Source organism: Rattus norvegicus, chromosome 14 (assembly GCF_036323735.1).
Source record: "Rattus norvegicus strain BN/NHsdMcwi chromosome 14, GRCr8, whole genome shotgun sequence".
Classification (NCBI taxonomy): Eukaryota; Metazoa; Chordata; class Mammalia; order Rodentia; family Muridae; genus Rattus; species Rattus norvegicus.
In genome coordinates, this window is record NC_086032.1 from 14,094,547 (window position 1) to 14,109,798 (window position 15,252).

Sequence of the window (15,252 nt, forward strand, 5' to 3'; positions counted from 1 at the left end):
ATGAGTGTTCAGAGCCCACCCACATTCCAGAAGCTGGCAAGGCAGACTCTGCTGAGAAATGAGGCTGTGATCATATCCTTTCTGGAGGAGCTGCCTACAGTGCTCTTCCCAGCATTGTTCAAGGAGGCCTTTGAGGGCAGGCACAGCAAGCTTATGAAGGAACAGGTGACAACTTGGCCTTTCCCCTGTCTCCCTGTTGGGGCATTGATGAAGACCCCTAACTTGGAAACCTTGCACGCTGTCCTAGAAGGTGTAGACATGCTACTGACAAGAGATATTCACCACAGGTAAGGAGTACGAAGTACTGTAGAAGGGAACACAGGAATTAGACTTTAAAGATTATGGATTCTAGCAGAGTGTTTTTTGATGCGATCTTCAGACTCTGATACAGAAGCCTTGAAATCTACTGGTTGATTGGAGTAAGGAGAGTTTTCTCTGGATTAAGGTTTTCAATAGATAGGTAGCCTCACTGTAGAATGCACCTAACACTGGTATTCCCATAACCACTAATTATGGGTCTAAGGAAAACCTACGAGCATCTTGTTGGAAAGAAAGATATCATGCATACAAATTAAGCTCAGGGAAAGCTTCCATAGAATGTGTGTGCACATTGTACTCTTGTTGCATAAATCCTACACCTTGGCAGGGTAGGGGAGAATGGAGTTTAGAGTCCTGTAGTGCAAACTGACTGAAGGTCTTGTCATTTCTGCCAATATTTCACCTTTTTCACCCTCAGCAAGCGAAAATTTCAGTTTCTGGCCCTGAGGAATGTGCACCACATGTTCTGGCACATATGGGCTGATGAAGAGGATGGCAGCTGTTCTTCAGAGTCCTTGGATGAAAATCCGGTAGTGAAGGTCCTTCCCCGATATGCACTGAGGCACAAACTGAAGGTGGTAACTGAGCTGTGCTTCAGGCCCCGTCTTGATGAAGCACAAGCATGCTTTTTGAAGTGGGCCCAGCAGAGAAATGGCTTCCTGTATTTCTGCTGTATGAAACTGAAGATCTGGGCTATGCCTATGGACTTTATCAGAGAGATCTTGAATGTCTTTCACCCAGAGCACATCGAATTGGAACTGAACACTGAGTGGAATGTCTTCCAGCTGGCCCAGTTTGCTTCCTTCTTTGGGCAAATGAGAAATCTTCGCAAACTGCTCCTGGCACCCCTCTACAAGAATGTATTCAAGATTGCCAATAGAACAGGAGAGAGAGAGGACAAGTGTGTCAAGGGTTTCATTTCTATGTTCTCAAAATTCAATTGTCTCCAGCATCTCTCCTTGTGTGGTGTCCATTTTCTTAGAGACCACATGAATCAGGTCTTCAGGTAAGTAAGGATGGAGGGCTGCGTTACGCAGCAGAGCAAATTTTCCTTTTCCATTTTAAGGTTTAATGGTGCAGGTAGTTTTTAAGTGACTCAATAGGAACAATCATTTTGGGAGTCTTTAGAATGTGGAAGTTGTGTGTAGTGATTCAAAGTCACAAATGAGCTCTTCTGAAGTAGAGGTTTGAAGGAAGTTATGCAATAGTTCATATCTGGTCAGGAGGGTGTGTAATTCTTTTTGGAATTGTAGGTAACCAACAGCCCAGATAGAGAAAGTGAAAATGGGCATGTAGTTAAGAGTGGCAGGACTCAGAAGCAAAGTGAGGAGGGGAGCTCTGTATGGGGTTCTGTGGGAACAGCCTTCTATCTTTCCCTAAATTCCCATGAGTAAGGGTTTTGAGCGGCATAGGACTGAGTGACTTGGGCATAAGGAAATGTTTGGGCCTGTAAAGGAAGAGTAAATTGAGTGTTCAGAGCCTAGGATGGAATGCATCTAAGAGTGAGTCTACAAATAATTTCCCTAGATACTGTCAGGAATCTTTTAGCATAGAACTTTTTCCTCTTATAGCATGGTCCTGTAGGATAAATTGCTTCTCTGCTTGAGACTGAGAGCAACAGATCAGCTGTGGGTGTGAATGGACTGATTTTAAAAGGATACCTCTTAGATAATATCTTTGATATTTGGTCACCTTGGTTCCTTCTTTGATTTCATAAACCCCACCCCAAAAATTCTATCACCATTTACAAGAGTTAATGTTCTTGTCTTCTTTATTTCTAGGAGCCTGATGACACCCTTGGTGAAACTCTCCATCAAGCACTACCGAATTTCACAGAAAGACTTGGATTCCTTCTCTTGCTGTCAGAGCCTCTTTCACCTAAAACATCTGGAGATGAGCGGTGTAACCTTAAGTTCTTTGGATATTATGCCTCTGAGAAGTCTCGTGGAGAAAGTGGCAGATAAAATTCAGACTCTGGATTTGCAGGGGTGTAGAATGAAAGACTACCAGCTCAATGCCCTCCTACCTGCACTCACACAATGCTGTCAGGTGGCCAAGATCAACTTCTACAACAATGACTTCTCCATGCACATCCTAAAGGACTTTTTGAAGCACACTGCCACCTGGAGCAAGATCAATGTGGAACAATACCCTGCCCCTCTGGAGTGCTATGATGAGTTAGCTCATGTCTGCAGAGAAAGGTTTGCCCAACTTTGTCTGGAGCTCATAGATACACTTGGGACAATAAGGCAGCTCAAGATCATTTCTTTTGCTACAAATATGTGCCACAAATGTGGTATGCAGTGTGTCTATGGATGAGAGAACAGAAGTTGTAGTTGCCGGCTGTGAACATGGGTAGACGACTACTAGAAATGAATAAATGACAGGATTCTGACACAACTCTAACCTGAGGTGCTCACTGATAGTGATTTCTGACACTGTTTAGATAGGTGAAAACAAAAATCATGTACAGAGACTGGGGTCTTGGAAGCTAAGCTTGACAAAGGAAACTCTATGGTGGACTGTGGAAACAGGGGCCTTGTGGAATCAGAAACACAACTTGGCCATTTTCACGATCTGTAGTCTGGACAGAGTAGCTAGAGTCTTTGTCGTTTACTTTTCAACTTTTTGTTCTTCACTGAAATATTCAGTGAATAACTAAAGCATGTGTTCTTTTTTAGATATCATTAATGTTGTCATAGATCAATAAAATATCTAAATTTAAGGATTCTGTAAAAGATACCATCTGGAGAGGGTTAAAATGTACAATTTAGTGCCAGGCATATCCGGATTCAAAATCTTGGGCAGGTGGATAAAGTTATCAGCTAAGGTGGTTCACATATGGAAATTTAGGTGGCCTGCCATACAGAAAAGTGATACGAACAACCTCTGTTTCTCACACTCCTTTCCTCTTCCTCCACATCACCCTGGCTGCCTGACTACCTGTCATCTTCACAGGCCTTCTTGCTTCGTACCAGTGAACCTGCTGCTGGTTGCTCACAATAAACTCCTTTCATACTCCTCAGATAAACAAAGAAGCAAACAAACAAGCAGCCATAGAAGCCGTAGACTAAGGGACATGACTCTTGTTTTCAGAGCACATATTGCTTTAAAAGGTCATCAAAGATTTTTTTTTCAGAAGTAATACCATCAGGTGGCTCTCAGCTATAACTCAGGTTTCAGGAGGTAAGCCCTTTTTCAGGCCTCTGCGGATCCCAGCTTTAATATCCCCAATATGCAGAATATATGTATACACACTTAATTGAGAAAGTCTTGGAATAAACCCATGATTTAACAAAGACTTAAAAAATAAACTAATTATCTAGAGTGGAGATGTTCAGTAGAAGTCTGCTTGCTTGAATTTTGTGTGTCTCAATGTTATTTCTCATACAAGGAAAAGAGTATGTGGACTTTCAGATATTTCCATTGAGTTTAATTAGTGAGTGATAGCCTAATTTCCTCTGGGTTCTAGTTTGAGATCTCCAGCCTGGAAGACAGAAAAGTACTAGGCATTTGTATTAGGACATCCTCTATCTGTCTTCCTATTTTTTTATCTATTTATTTTTTGAGCCCACAGTCATGCAAATGCACAGACCACAGAACTGTGACTCAAAAAAAAATAGATAGAATTTCAGACCAATTTTCCATTTCAATATTGATACAAAATTCTATATACAACATTGCGAATTTAACTCCATATACACATCAAGAATATTATCTATCTTGATACAGTAGGCTTCATCCCTTGGATGCAGTGATGGTTCAACATTGGAAAATACAGCAGTATACAACATCATATATACAAACAGATAGAAAAGTCCAAATGGTCATCTCATTAGATGCTGAAATATGCTTTGACAAAATCTAGTACCCCTTCATGATAAAACTGTTTTATAGACCAGAAATAAAGGCATAAATGTATAGATAGGAAAGTCAATATACAGCAAGCTGACAACTAATCTCAAAATCAATAGAAAGAAAGGTAAAGAAATTTGACTAAAACCAGGGACAAGACAAGGAAGTCAACTATCTCCCTATCTCTTCAATATAGAATTTAATGTCCTAGCAAGAGCTCTATGACAACTAATGCCAATTTTGGGGAAGCATTTTGGACAGGAGGAACTCAAAGTATCTCTATTCACAAAAGAATTCAGAGTATAAGTAAAAGACACTCCAACCTCTATCAGAGAGCTGCTTCAGCTGATAAACACCCTCAACAAAGTGGCTAGATAGAAAATTAAGTCAAATACTACAGAAATGCTCCTTTGCACAAGTGATGAAAGGGAAAAGAAAGAAATGTGGGAAACAATATGATCTTTAAATATGGAAGCAGTTTCATGAATTTCTTATGGTAATAATTCAAAGATGTTTTAATTTAAAGCAGTTCTTAGACATATTGGTAAAAATTTAAAATATTTACATTGATGGAAACGTTAGGCAGTGGTTTTAAGAAAGCTGAGCACTCTCATACTTGTCTCAGATGGCATCTGAAAACATTCTAAATCCCTTTGATTGATGGTAATTGGGTCCTTAACTTTAATACATTATAAAGTTTAAAAATATCATTTAGTGCATTAGATTCTGTTTAAATTGTTAGTGACAAGTTGTTCAGTGGGACATGTGTGGAGAGACAAATTAGAATTATTTAATGCACTAAAGCTTCTCCAAGTCAGGAATGTCCAGTCTCCTGCCTGAGGCATTCCATCTTCCCTATGTCACTGAATGCCAGTAGGCCAGCCTCTGGAAAGTGAGCAGCTTCCCAGGAATTCCTCCACAGCCCTTCTCACGGAGATGAAGTATATTAAAAAGAATGTATGAAGAAATTCTGAAGGACTCACTTCTATCATCTTATTGGAGTCTGAGAGGAAGACAGGTAAGCTGTAAATAACAGAAGGTACCAGTTGAGGAAGGAGATAATGAGGGAGAGTCATGTCTGTACAGTAAGGAAGAGCAGCGGAGGTCTGCACACACCATAGAAAAAGACAGGTGGGGGGTCTATAGAAGCCAAAGGCAAAAAGTACAGAGAATCTCAGCAAGCACATTGAGAATTTACACAGGATTTGGTGGGGAAAAGTTTAGAGACTGAATTTACCACTTTGAGTTAGAACTCAGGGAATAGGCTGATTTGGCAGTGCAGAGAACTAAGCAATTGGTAGGGGTGGGAGAAGTAAGAACATCATCTCATTAAGGGGTTAATCACACCTCCCATCTTTGAGAATCCTCGGGTGAACCAGTTCTCCTTAGGCATGGTATTCTTGGTAAAGTGATTGACAGGTCCAGTTGAATTAACTCGTAAGACAGAGGGATAATATAAAGGAATGTTCTAAACTTTGATACAGATTGCAATAACAGGGCTACCCCAGAGTCAGAGGTCCAAACCAGACCATATTCTATGCCCAAGAGAAAGTAACTTTCCTTTAACAACTCTTAAGAAACTCTAATTAATCTGCCTCATCCCTAGTATGGGCAATAATACTTGCTGTGATGAAATATATTTAAAGAATCAGTTTTCATGTAAAAGGTTTTTTTTGACTCACTTTTCAAGGGAATAGGGTTCATCACTGTAAGGATAACAAAGCGACAAGAGTAAGGCAACTGGTCAGCATGTGTTCATAAGCAGGGAGAAGTGAAAAGCAAGAGTCATAATCAGTTTGCACCCTCTTTCTTATTCTCTTATTACGCCAGCATATGGGGCCATGATCTTATTCTATGAAAGACCACCTCATTATTCCAAGTATAACATCTGTCCAATGGCTCTTTACACAACTCTGTCAGGCATGTTTCCTTGAGGGGTCTAAAGCAAACCAAGGTGACAATGTTAACCATTATATAAATTTTTCTTTTGTTGTTGCAATGGTTTGATTGTTTTGGGTTTTGACGAAGTGTCTCTGTGTAGATTTGCCCATCCATGAAATCTGCAGACCAGCTAGGTCTACAACTATCAGAGCTCTGCCTACCTGTCTGTCTCAGGATGCTGATTTTCAAGGTGTGCTCCACCAACCCCAAACCCCTTAATTTTTCTTAAGACCCAGAGTAGAATACTAGGTGTTTTCAGTGAAGGTGGAGGAAAGATGCAAGACTGTGATGAAAGCCATAAGATATTTCCAAGTAGTTGATATCTCAAGACCCTTGAAAGTCAGGGAATGGAATACCCACAGGTGAGAGCAAGTTGCACTTTTTAGTATGTAGTATTCAAACTTACAAACTTTCAAACTTTAACTCAATCCATAAACTAAGTCTCCTGAATTCCCAGAGGCCTCTCTGTTAGGTGATTAGAGCCTGCCTAATTGACATTTAGTTTTGGAAAAACTTTACACATCCTCCCAATGCCAATCACAACATCCACTGGTCTACTTTTGGTGTTTAAATTCAGTGACATGGCTAAATTGGTTGATGGGATTTAGAATTGCTATCCAAACTCACATGTGACTGTTTCTGAAAACCCGTGCCTGAGCAGGAATGTGAACTTACTATAATGGGAGTGGCATCATCTAATGTTGTAGAGTCCAGTCATGAATTAAAAAGAAAAATGAAGCTGAGCACCACATTTATCTGTCTCTGCTTCCTGTTTGGATGCACTGTTACCAGGTCTCTCCCCTGTTTCCCACAATACCATGCTGGAGAGCATCCCGAGAACAGTTGGCTAAATCAAACGCTTTCTTAAGGTGATCCTTGTGAGGTTTCTGATGACAGCAATTGTTAGGGGAGGGACTAAGGCTAAGAGTCTGAGACCTGATTGACCTAAAAAGTCAAGTGTGAGCCATAAGCCAATTAAACAAGTTATCAGGACAGGAGATAATGTGTTGACTGAGCATTTGGTGATCACGGACCCAGAACAACACTTCTAGTAATGTCCACAGTTATCGGGCCAGAAATGCCAAACAGGAGCACTGGTTCCTGATCTCCTGTGTGACCATTCTTGCCTGAGGGTCATAAGGGAGAGTCTGACCAAATCTCCTGTGCAGACAGAAATCCCTTCTGGTGAAGAGCTTTTAGAATCACATAGTGAAATTTTAATGAGGTTAAAATGACTAATATCTGCTGCCAAATTTTCTTCTGTCAATCCACTAAATCATTGGCTCTCACCTTGTGGTTCAGGACTCTATTGGAGTCCCATATTAAATATAGTGTACATCAGACATTTATATTACAATTCATAACTATCAAATTACTGATAAAAGCTAACCATGGGTGGGGAAATACCCTCATAGAGGAAGGGTATGTAGGAATGGGATAGTGTGTTTATGGAAAAGAAACTGTGTAACAGTATTCAACTTGAAATATAAACTAAAAATATCCAATAAAAAACATTTTATAGGGGAGGCCTTCAGGTCACAGCTAATTGTGGATTTGAATGAACAATTTGGTTGGTGTTCGATTGAAACTATATTTCTAGTCCAGTGCGGAGGGCTGAAGGTTGTATAAATTGGGGCTTATTCTTAAGAAACTATTTTTAATATTAAAAACTGCTGGAATTGTTTGTTTATGTGTGTGTGTGTGTGTGTGTGTGTGTGTGTGTGTGTTTGTGTGTGTGGTGTTGTGAGGGTAATATGGGAAAGTTAAGAAGGAGTGATAAAAAGGAAGAGAGAGATGTAATATATTCCCAAAAATAAAATATATCCTTTACTCTAAAAAAGGTGCTGACAAATCCAAATACCAAAGTCAAGAACTCTCAAAGTCAAGACATCTTCATAAATTTCTACACATTAAGAACAGACATTCTGATGTGTGCAGATTCATAACTGATTCTGTACTCTCAGTAGGGAATTCGACCTAGTGCACTTATCTACCACCCAACCTGAAAATCCCATGACAGAATTGAATGAGAAGAATCATTGGATGTAGATCCTCTTTCACAACTTATGTCAATCAACACCATTCTGTCTTTTCTGATCCCCTAGTATTTAGTCCTTTTGTCCTTGTTTCTACTGATTAGACTATATCTACATGACTAGTCATTTACATGTTTGGGGAGATTCCACCTATGAAAGAGAATCTGCATTTTTCTTTCTTTATGAGATTGGATGATCTCTCTTAGGGTTTGTCCTTCCATTTTTCTGCATTTTCTGCATATTTTATAACTTAATTCTTCTTTAGAGCTGAATACTATTCTATTTTGTGTTCATATCAAACTTTCTTTTACCATATGTTGATATATAAATAGTTGGAGTGTAATTTAGTGCTATAGTGAAGAGAGCAGCAATAAACATTGGGATGTAGAGCACCTCTGTAGTCGGGTATTGAATCCTCTGCGTTCATGCCCAGAAGTGAAATGCTGAATCATGTACTATTTATAGTGATGCAAATTGAGACAAGTCCTCTGAAAGTGTAGACAATGCTATTAACCAAAGGGTGGTCTCCACATACACACCACCATTTCTTTCTTCTTTTTTTTTGAAATTAAAACATATTCCTTGGGGTTGGGGATTTAGCTCAGTGGTAGAGCGGTTGCCTAGCAAGTGCAAGGCCCTGGGTTCGGTCCCCAGCCCCGAAAAAAGAAAAGGGAAAAAAAACATATTCCTAGTGGCAACCCTCCCCCAGCAAGGCCATAGCTCCTCAGACTTCTAAATGTTTCAATAACTTGAGAACAGGCATTCAGATCTCCAAAGCTAAAGGCAGCATCATATGCATACCTTCACAGATGATTCAGCCTCTACACTAAGCATCATCTTATAGTTCATTATCTTTGACATAAAATATTGCAGATAGAAGGAGGGTTTGGGGAAGACACTTGTTTAGTAATATCTTTAATAAAATGAAGACTTTCCGAAGGTAAGGTCGCTTTTTTTGGTAACTCGTCTTCCTTAGTCTTCTAGAATATATATATGTATATGTATATGTATATATATGTGTATATACATACATATATACACATATATACACATATATACGTATATATACATATATACATGTATATATAAAACAAAACAACAACAAAAACAAACTGTAATACAAACTTCCTGTTTGGGCAGAGTTGAAAAATTGCTGTTTGTATTTCAGTGCATGATCAATTACTCCATTATTAGACTTGACGATAGTGCAGCAGATATCTCTATAGAGGGTACAGTCATCAATTCCTTATGTCTGCCTAAGAATCTGTCCCTCTGGTGTCTGTGACTGTGAGATTAAGTCATGTGACACTCCCTTAGCAGCACAGGCTCTGGGAGAAGAGTTGCTGTGGTATAGAGACTCCTGTGGACACTCTAAAAAGGGTTCAAAAGATTTTAGGATTAGGGATGCAGATGTGCACAACTGTGATGGTGTACTTGTCCTTTGAGACAATGAGAGCTGAGAGAACTCAGGTTTCCACCTGTTTAGTTGATGAGCACAGACAATTTGTGTTGACTCTAAAATTGAGAATTACCTTACCTCTATGATTAGGAATATACCTCCTCCACATACCTGCCCAAACCACTGATTATGCATTCATTCCTATAGTACTGATTGTAAATTTCTTAGTACAAGTAATGGTGGCTTCACTGTTGAGTTGTTTCGCCTTTTCTCCTGTGGAGTCCAGGTACTCCCTCTTGGTAAATATGTTTTCTGCCCAATTTTGAAGAAAGGGACAGAGGTCCCCTCCCACAGCATTTGCCTGTCATTTGCTTCTCTGTCAGTCCTTCCTCCTTTAAGGAGGTATGTTATCTGGTCTGCCATCAATGTTTAACAATCCTATCCTACCTTGTCAATTTAATGAAAGTTTACATTTTGCTCAAAACCTTTGAAAAAGGCACAAAACTGGTGATGTTTGCCTGTTCTTGAGAATAATTTTGTTTTTGTCTTTCCTGGGACGATTGAAAAGTAACATTTATTTACCACTCCTCCCCATACAAAGAGTCGGGAAGCAGAACAAAGAAAGACTGCATGCAGCAAAGGTAAGGAGCAGCTCAAGTTTTCCTGAGGTTTTTGCAAAACACACCTCTGAGTTTCAGTGTCTCTAAATTTGTGTAGCTGTCCTCACATTATGGCTACTCCTGACAGATTAGGACATGGTCTCCAGTGAGTCTGATTTTTCTTTTCTTCCTTCTCCAGGAGGGTTTGTTAATACTCCCATTTAACCTTGATGTCCGATGTGTAATTCTCTTTTCTTGTGGGACTCCAGGTCAAGAATTGCTGAAGGTCACACAGTTGCATCTGTTCCTCATGGCATCAGTCACATCAAGCTTGTCAATGCTGCACTGATCAGTTTAACTGCATGAGCACAATGCCTTCCTCCCCTTGGATGACTCAGCTTCCATAAGAGCTTCTCAATTCTATAGAATGCAGCTATCAATGGACTATGATTTTTCTGCTTCAGAAAATCCATGTTCTTTTGTACAATGATTCTTCCTGGCTGGGAGTGCAGATACTAGGAAACTTAAGGCTTTGAAGAAATCCTGTGACAGATGTCAATCACTTGTCCAGCAGAGGGCAGGACTAACACACAATAAAAATGGTGCTTGGCTTGTGTGTTATCAACCAGCTCTAGGCTGAGAAGTCCCTCTCTATACCATTTCCCTCAACATTTGCAAGCATGAACAGGGGTTGTCTCATATTGAACTTTGTTGCATTTCTTTGGAAACTTTTCCCCTAGCTGGGCTGCCTTGTTTGGCCTCAGTGGGAGAGGATGCATTTAGTCCTCATGCAACTTTGTGTGACAGAGCAGTATGATACCTAGCCTGGGTGTGGCCTGGGTGCCTGTCCTTCTCTGGGAAGAATGGGAGCAGGAAATGAGGGAAAATCATCAAAGGGTAAGACTGGGAGTAAAGCAAACGAAAGATGTGATCAGGTGGTAAAGTGAATAAATGAATTAATGAAAGTCAAATAAAATGATGAATAGGGAGCTCGCTATGTTTAACATTTAATATTTGTCCACTGAACCTCAATAGTAACAAGTTCTCCCTGAAACAAGTTAGCACCTTATATTTTCAGGGAACACTTTTAATAACATTAAAAAATAACGAACCACCCAATTGTTTTGCTCTAAGAAAACTTGTGAGGATTGTTGTTAAGCTTGGTGGGTATGGTTAGTATGCACTTAGAAAATATAATTAGTATATGTATAATGTACAAAGAATGTAGTTTCTTTCAGACATGACCCTACAGAAATAACTAGGGAAGGTTATATTTATTTTAGATTCTTATCTCCCATCCTCTGTACATTTTTTGTTCTCCTCTCTTATCAATATATGCTTAAAGATTATACTATAAAAAATCCTTCAAATTTTTATTATTTTGACTTTTATTTACTCATGTTGCACAGCTTTTGTTCTATTCCAGAGCAGGGATAAGATAAAGTCAAGAGAGACGAGAAGGAAAGTGCAGAGGAACTCTAGCTGCCTGTTTAGGAGAAGTTTCTTGAATGTTATATTAGGTATTGAAATAAGTAGATAGAGTGATATTGAATTTCTGCTCTGAAGGCTCAACCTGTAGGCTGCTGAGATAACTGTTAGGTATTATTACACTCTTTTTAATGTGGTTCACAAATCCAATGAATGGATAGACAAACACTGTATGAAGTAAAGCACATCCAGACATTTCATGGAATGACTCAGGGCATTGGTATTGCTTTAGCAGATCTACTTAGTGATTATCTTAAAAAATAAACCAATTTGTAAGTCATCAACATACTCATGTGCACAAAACATCTGAAAGGCAACAAATTAAAGAATGCTGAACTGGTAAGCTTTTATGCAAAAACAAACAAAAGAAAACAAAGCAAAACAAAAATCCACCAGTTTTCTTGTGATTATGTATCCAGGAGTACTATTTCCAGTGTCAAATATGGGCAACAAGGGATCATGGCTCAGTAATTAAGATTCCTCGTTGACCTATTAGACAACCTGAGTTCAATTCTGGATAACCATCTGGCAGCTCAAACCATCTTCGGGTTCTGATGCCTTTTTCGGTCATGAAAGCATTCAAATAGAACACAAATATACATGCAATTAATGCAGAAATCAATGATGTATATTGACAAACTCCTAATTTCCCCTCACTCACTCTTGGTGCAGGAGCTCAAACACTGGATACCAGAGCAAAGCAGCCTATTGCTCACCAATTGAGCTCAACAGACACACCTGAATCTCCACATGCTCTCTTCACAGAGCTCCACATTTGTCTGTTCCCCATGTCCAGCTTAGCCTTCAAGATTCCAGTCACTGTACATCATTTTATTTTCAACCATCTGAGCACTGTCAGAAGCCATAGCCTCTTAGGACCCAGATGAGAGATGTGTCTCAAGTCTCTTGTTTATTCAAATATGGAAGTCCTATTTCCCAATTTACTGCCAGCAACAACAAAGTCTGGACCCATTGTGATAGACACAGCACTCACCACATCTTTGGCAGGTATCTGTAGCAAAGGAGATGCTCTTGGGCTGCCTTATTGCCCTGAGTGTGTCCATGAGCTCAGGACAAAGTAGGGCAAATCTTTCTACAGAAACTTGAGCCGAGTCATCATAGCACTCCAGAGGGGCAGGATATTGTTCCACATTGATCCTGCTCCAGTTGATTGTGTGCTGCAAAAGGTCCTTGAGAATGTGCATGGAGAAGTTATTGCTGTAGAAGTTGACCATGGTGAGCTGACAGCAATGTCTGAGGGCAGGTAGGAGGGCATAGAGTTGGGAGTCAGTCATCCTACACCACTGCAAATCCAGAGTCTCAAGAGTGTCTGCCACTTTCTCTAGGAGACCTCTCAGAGGCATAATATCCAGATCACATAAGACCACTCCTCTCAAATCCAGATGTTTGAGCTGAAAAAGGCTTTGACTGCGGGATAGGGAATCCAAGTCTTTCTGTGAAATTAGGTAGTATGTGATTGAAAGAGTCTCCAAGGGAGTCATCAGGCACCTAGGGATAGAACAGGAGGTTAGTTATGGGTAATAGTGTTTTAGAGATTTGGCTGGAATGTACAGAGTGATAGAAGGATCCAGGTGCCTTATGGTCAGTTTGACTAAATGATCAAGGACATCAGTTATGATGCTTCCTGATGTAAATACCTCAGTCATGCCCAGCCCACAGTTCATCCACTGACTTCACTCTCACACTGAAAAGCAGTTTACCTCATAAGTCCAGAAAGCACACAGAAGTACTTCCATCAACATAAAGTCCTGACAGCATCTCGATATTTACTATGTGCTCAATGAATATGGATTCTATCCTTCCTTCTGAAGTCACCTGTGCTCTCAATTACAGCACAAGCTGTACCCCCTGTCCCATTCATCCAGTGCTACTTGTGTTCCAAAGTTTTCACCCATGGAAATTGGGAGACAAGGCTGTTCTCTTACATTTAAGCATATAGCTCAGGTTCAAACTATGCTACCTAGTCCTCCAAATCCAGAATATAATCCCTGGAAAAATTATAATCCACTCCTACTACCTATCTTAACGCCAAATCAATTCTCTAATTCATAAATGCTTATTTGAAACACTGATTTCACTCGTAAAATTTACCTTTTGTAGCTCAGTATACATGAAAACAGGATATAAAATCCTGAGTCTTATGAGTCTCTGAATGTTTGTTCCTAGTAGTGACTGTTGGCGTTATGCGCCACTAATCCTTAAGATAAGAGAGACAGATTTGCTTTGCTATCTGACCTAGGTCTATGTTCTTACTTACCCTAGGACTTGATTCATGTGATCTCTAAGAAAATGGACGCAGAACATGCAGAGATGCTGGAGGCAATTGAATTTGGAGAACTGAGATATAAACTTCTTGATACACTTGGTTTCTCTGTCTCTTGTTTCAGTGCTATTAGAGAGGGTCATCTTGTGGAGGGGTGCCAGGAAGACTTTCTGAAGATTTATCATCTTTCCAAAGTAGGCAGCAAAATGTGCCAGGTCAGACAGATTCCACTCTGTATTCAGTTCTAATTCAGTGATGTGTTGTGGATTAAATACATTCAAGATCTCTTTGAGAACTCTGAGTGGCAGCTCCCAGATTGTCATCTGTGTACAACAGAAATGTAGGGAGCCCTTTCTCTGCTGGGCCCACTTCAAGAAATATGCTTGTGTTTCATCAAGGCAGGACCAGATGCACAATTCAACTATGACCTTCACTCGCTGCCGCCTCAGTGCATATCTGGGCAAGACCTTCACTACTTGCTTTTCCTCCCAGTTTTCTGCTGAACAGCTGCTCTCCTCTGCACCAGCCCATATGTTCCAGAAGGCATGGTGTGCATTTCTCAAATCAAGAACCTGTAGTTTTGTTCTCCTGTTGGTGAAACATATGAATGTCATTAGACTCCGAATCAACTTTTATGACATATCTAAACTCATCTCTCCCCCTTGCTAAAACACATGCTGTTTAAGCAGCTGACCTCCAAACTGGACTCAGGTATACTCCAGATGTTTTCCCATGCCTTCTCTTCACTTGATTACTTTTCTTTCACTAAGTCAAACCTTATCTCTCCTTAGTTATATCATTAGTGGTTGTAGAAATGTCAGGGATAGGCTCATTCTACTGTGAGGCTGTACTTACTCTAGTCCACATTCAACTATAACCCATATTCAACTGTCCTTAGAAAAAATAAATAACTTTCAAGAACCATGTATCCCTCATGAAGATGTTTTCAGAAACTTCTGATCAACTTATAGCCTAGCCAACTGCCCTAATAATCTCTATTGTGTAGTCCATGAAATCCCTTATATGGTAATTGTTTATTTCCTACCTGGGGTGAAACTTTCTTGTCAGTCGCATGTCTACTCCATCTAGCACAGCTTGAAAGGTTTCTAGGCTTTGAGTGTTCATCAATGCACCCACAGGGAGACAGGGCAATGGCCAAGTTGCCACCGTTTCTTTCACAAGCTTGGTTTGTCTGCCCTCAAAGGCCTCCTTGAACAGTGCTGGGAAGAGCACATTTGGCATCTCCTCCAGAGAGGATATGGCCACATCCTCATTTCTGAGCAATGACTGTCTTGCCAGCATCTGGAGTGTGAGTGGGGTCGGAATACTCAT

General features: G+C 40.1%; 2 protein-coding genes across 7 annotated transcripts; one reads left to right on the plus strand and one right to left on the minus strand.

Annotated features, from left to right (window-relative positions):
- Pramel36 (PRAME like 36) lies at positions 1 to 2,637 on the plus strand. 3 transcript variants are annotated; one of them, XM_003751332.3, is made up of 3 exons: positions 1 to 287; positions 737 to 1,324; positions 2,100 to 2,637. In XM_003751332.3, exons 1-3 carry the CDS (start codon positions 1 to 3, stop codon positions 2,635 to 2,637), a joined length of 1,413 nt encoding a protein of 470 aa, XP_003751380.1. The 3 variants fall into 3 exon arrangements, with proteins under 3 accessions (XP_003751380.1, XP_063129935.1, XP_003751381.1); XM_063273865.1 differs by having other exon boundaries at positions 737 to 857; positions 2,100 to 2,282; XM_003751333.3 differs by lacking the exon at positions 737 to 1,324.
- A 9,940-nt stretch (positions 2,638 to 12,577) lies between these two features.
- On the minus strand, positions 12,578 to 15,252 carry LOC120096510 (oogenesin-1-like). Of its 4 annotated transcripts, none has more exons than XM_039092545.1 (3): positions 14,966 to 15,252; positions 13,915 to 14,505; positions 12,578 to 13,145 (listed from the first exon to the last, which is right to left on the minus strand). In XM_039092545.1, the coding sequence occupies exons 1-3, from the start codon at positions 15,250 to 15,252 to the stop codon at positions 12,578 to 12,580; spliced, it is 1,446 nt and encodes a 481-aa protein (XP_038948473.1). The 4 variants fall into 4 exon arrangements, with proteins under 4 accessions (XP_038948473.1, XP_038948472.1, XP_038948475.1 ...); XM_039092544.1 differs by having other exon boundaries at positions 13,915 to 14,508; XM_063273867.1 differs by having other exon boundaries at positions 13,011 to 13,145; positions 14,388 to 14,508.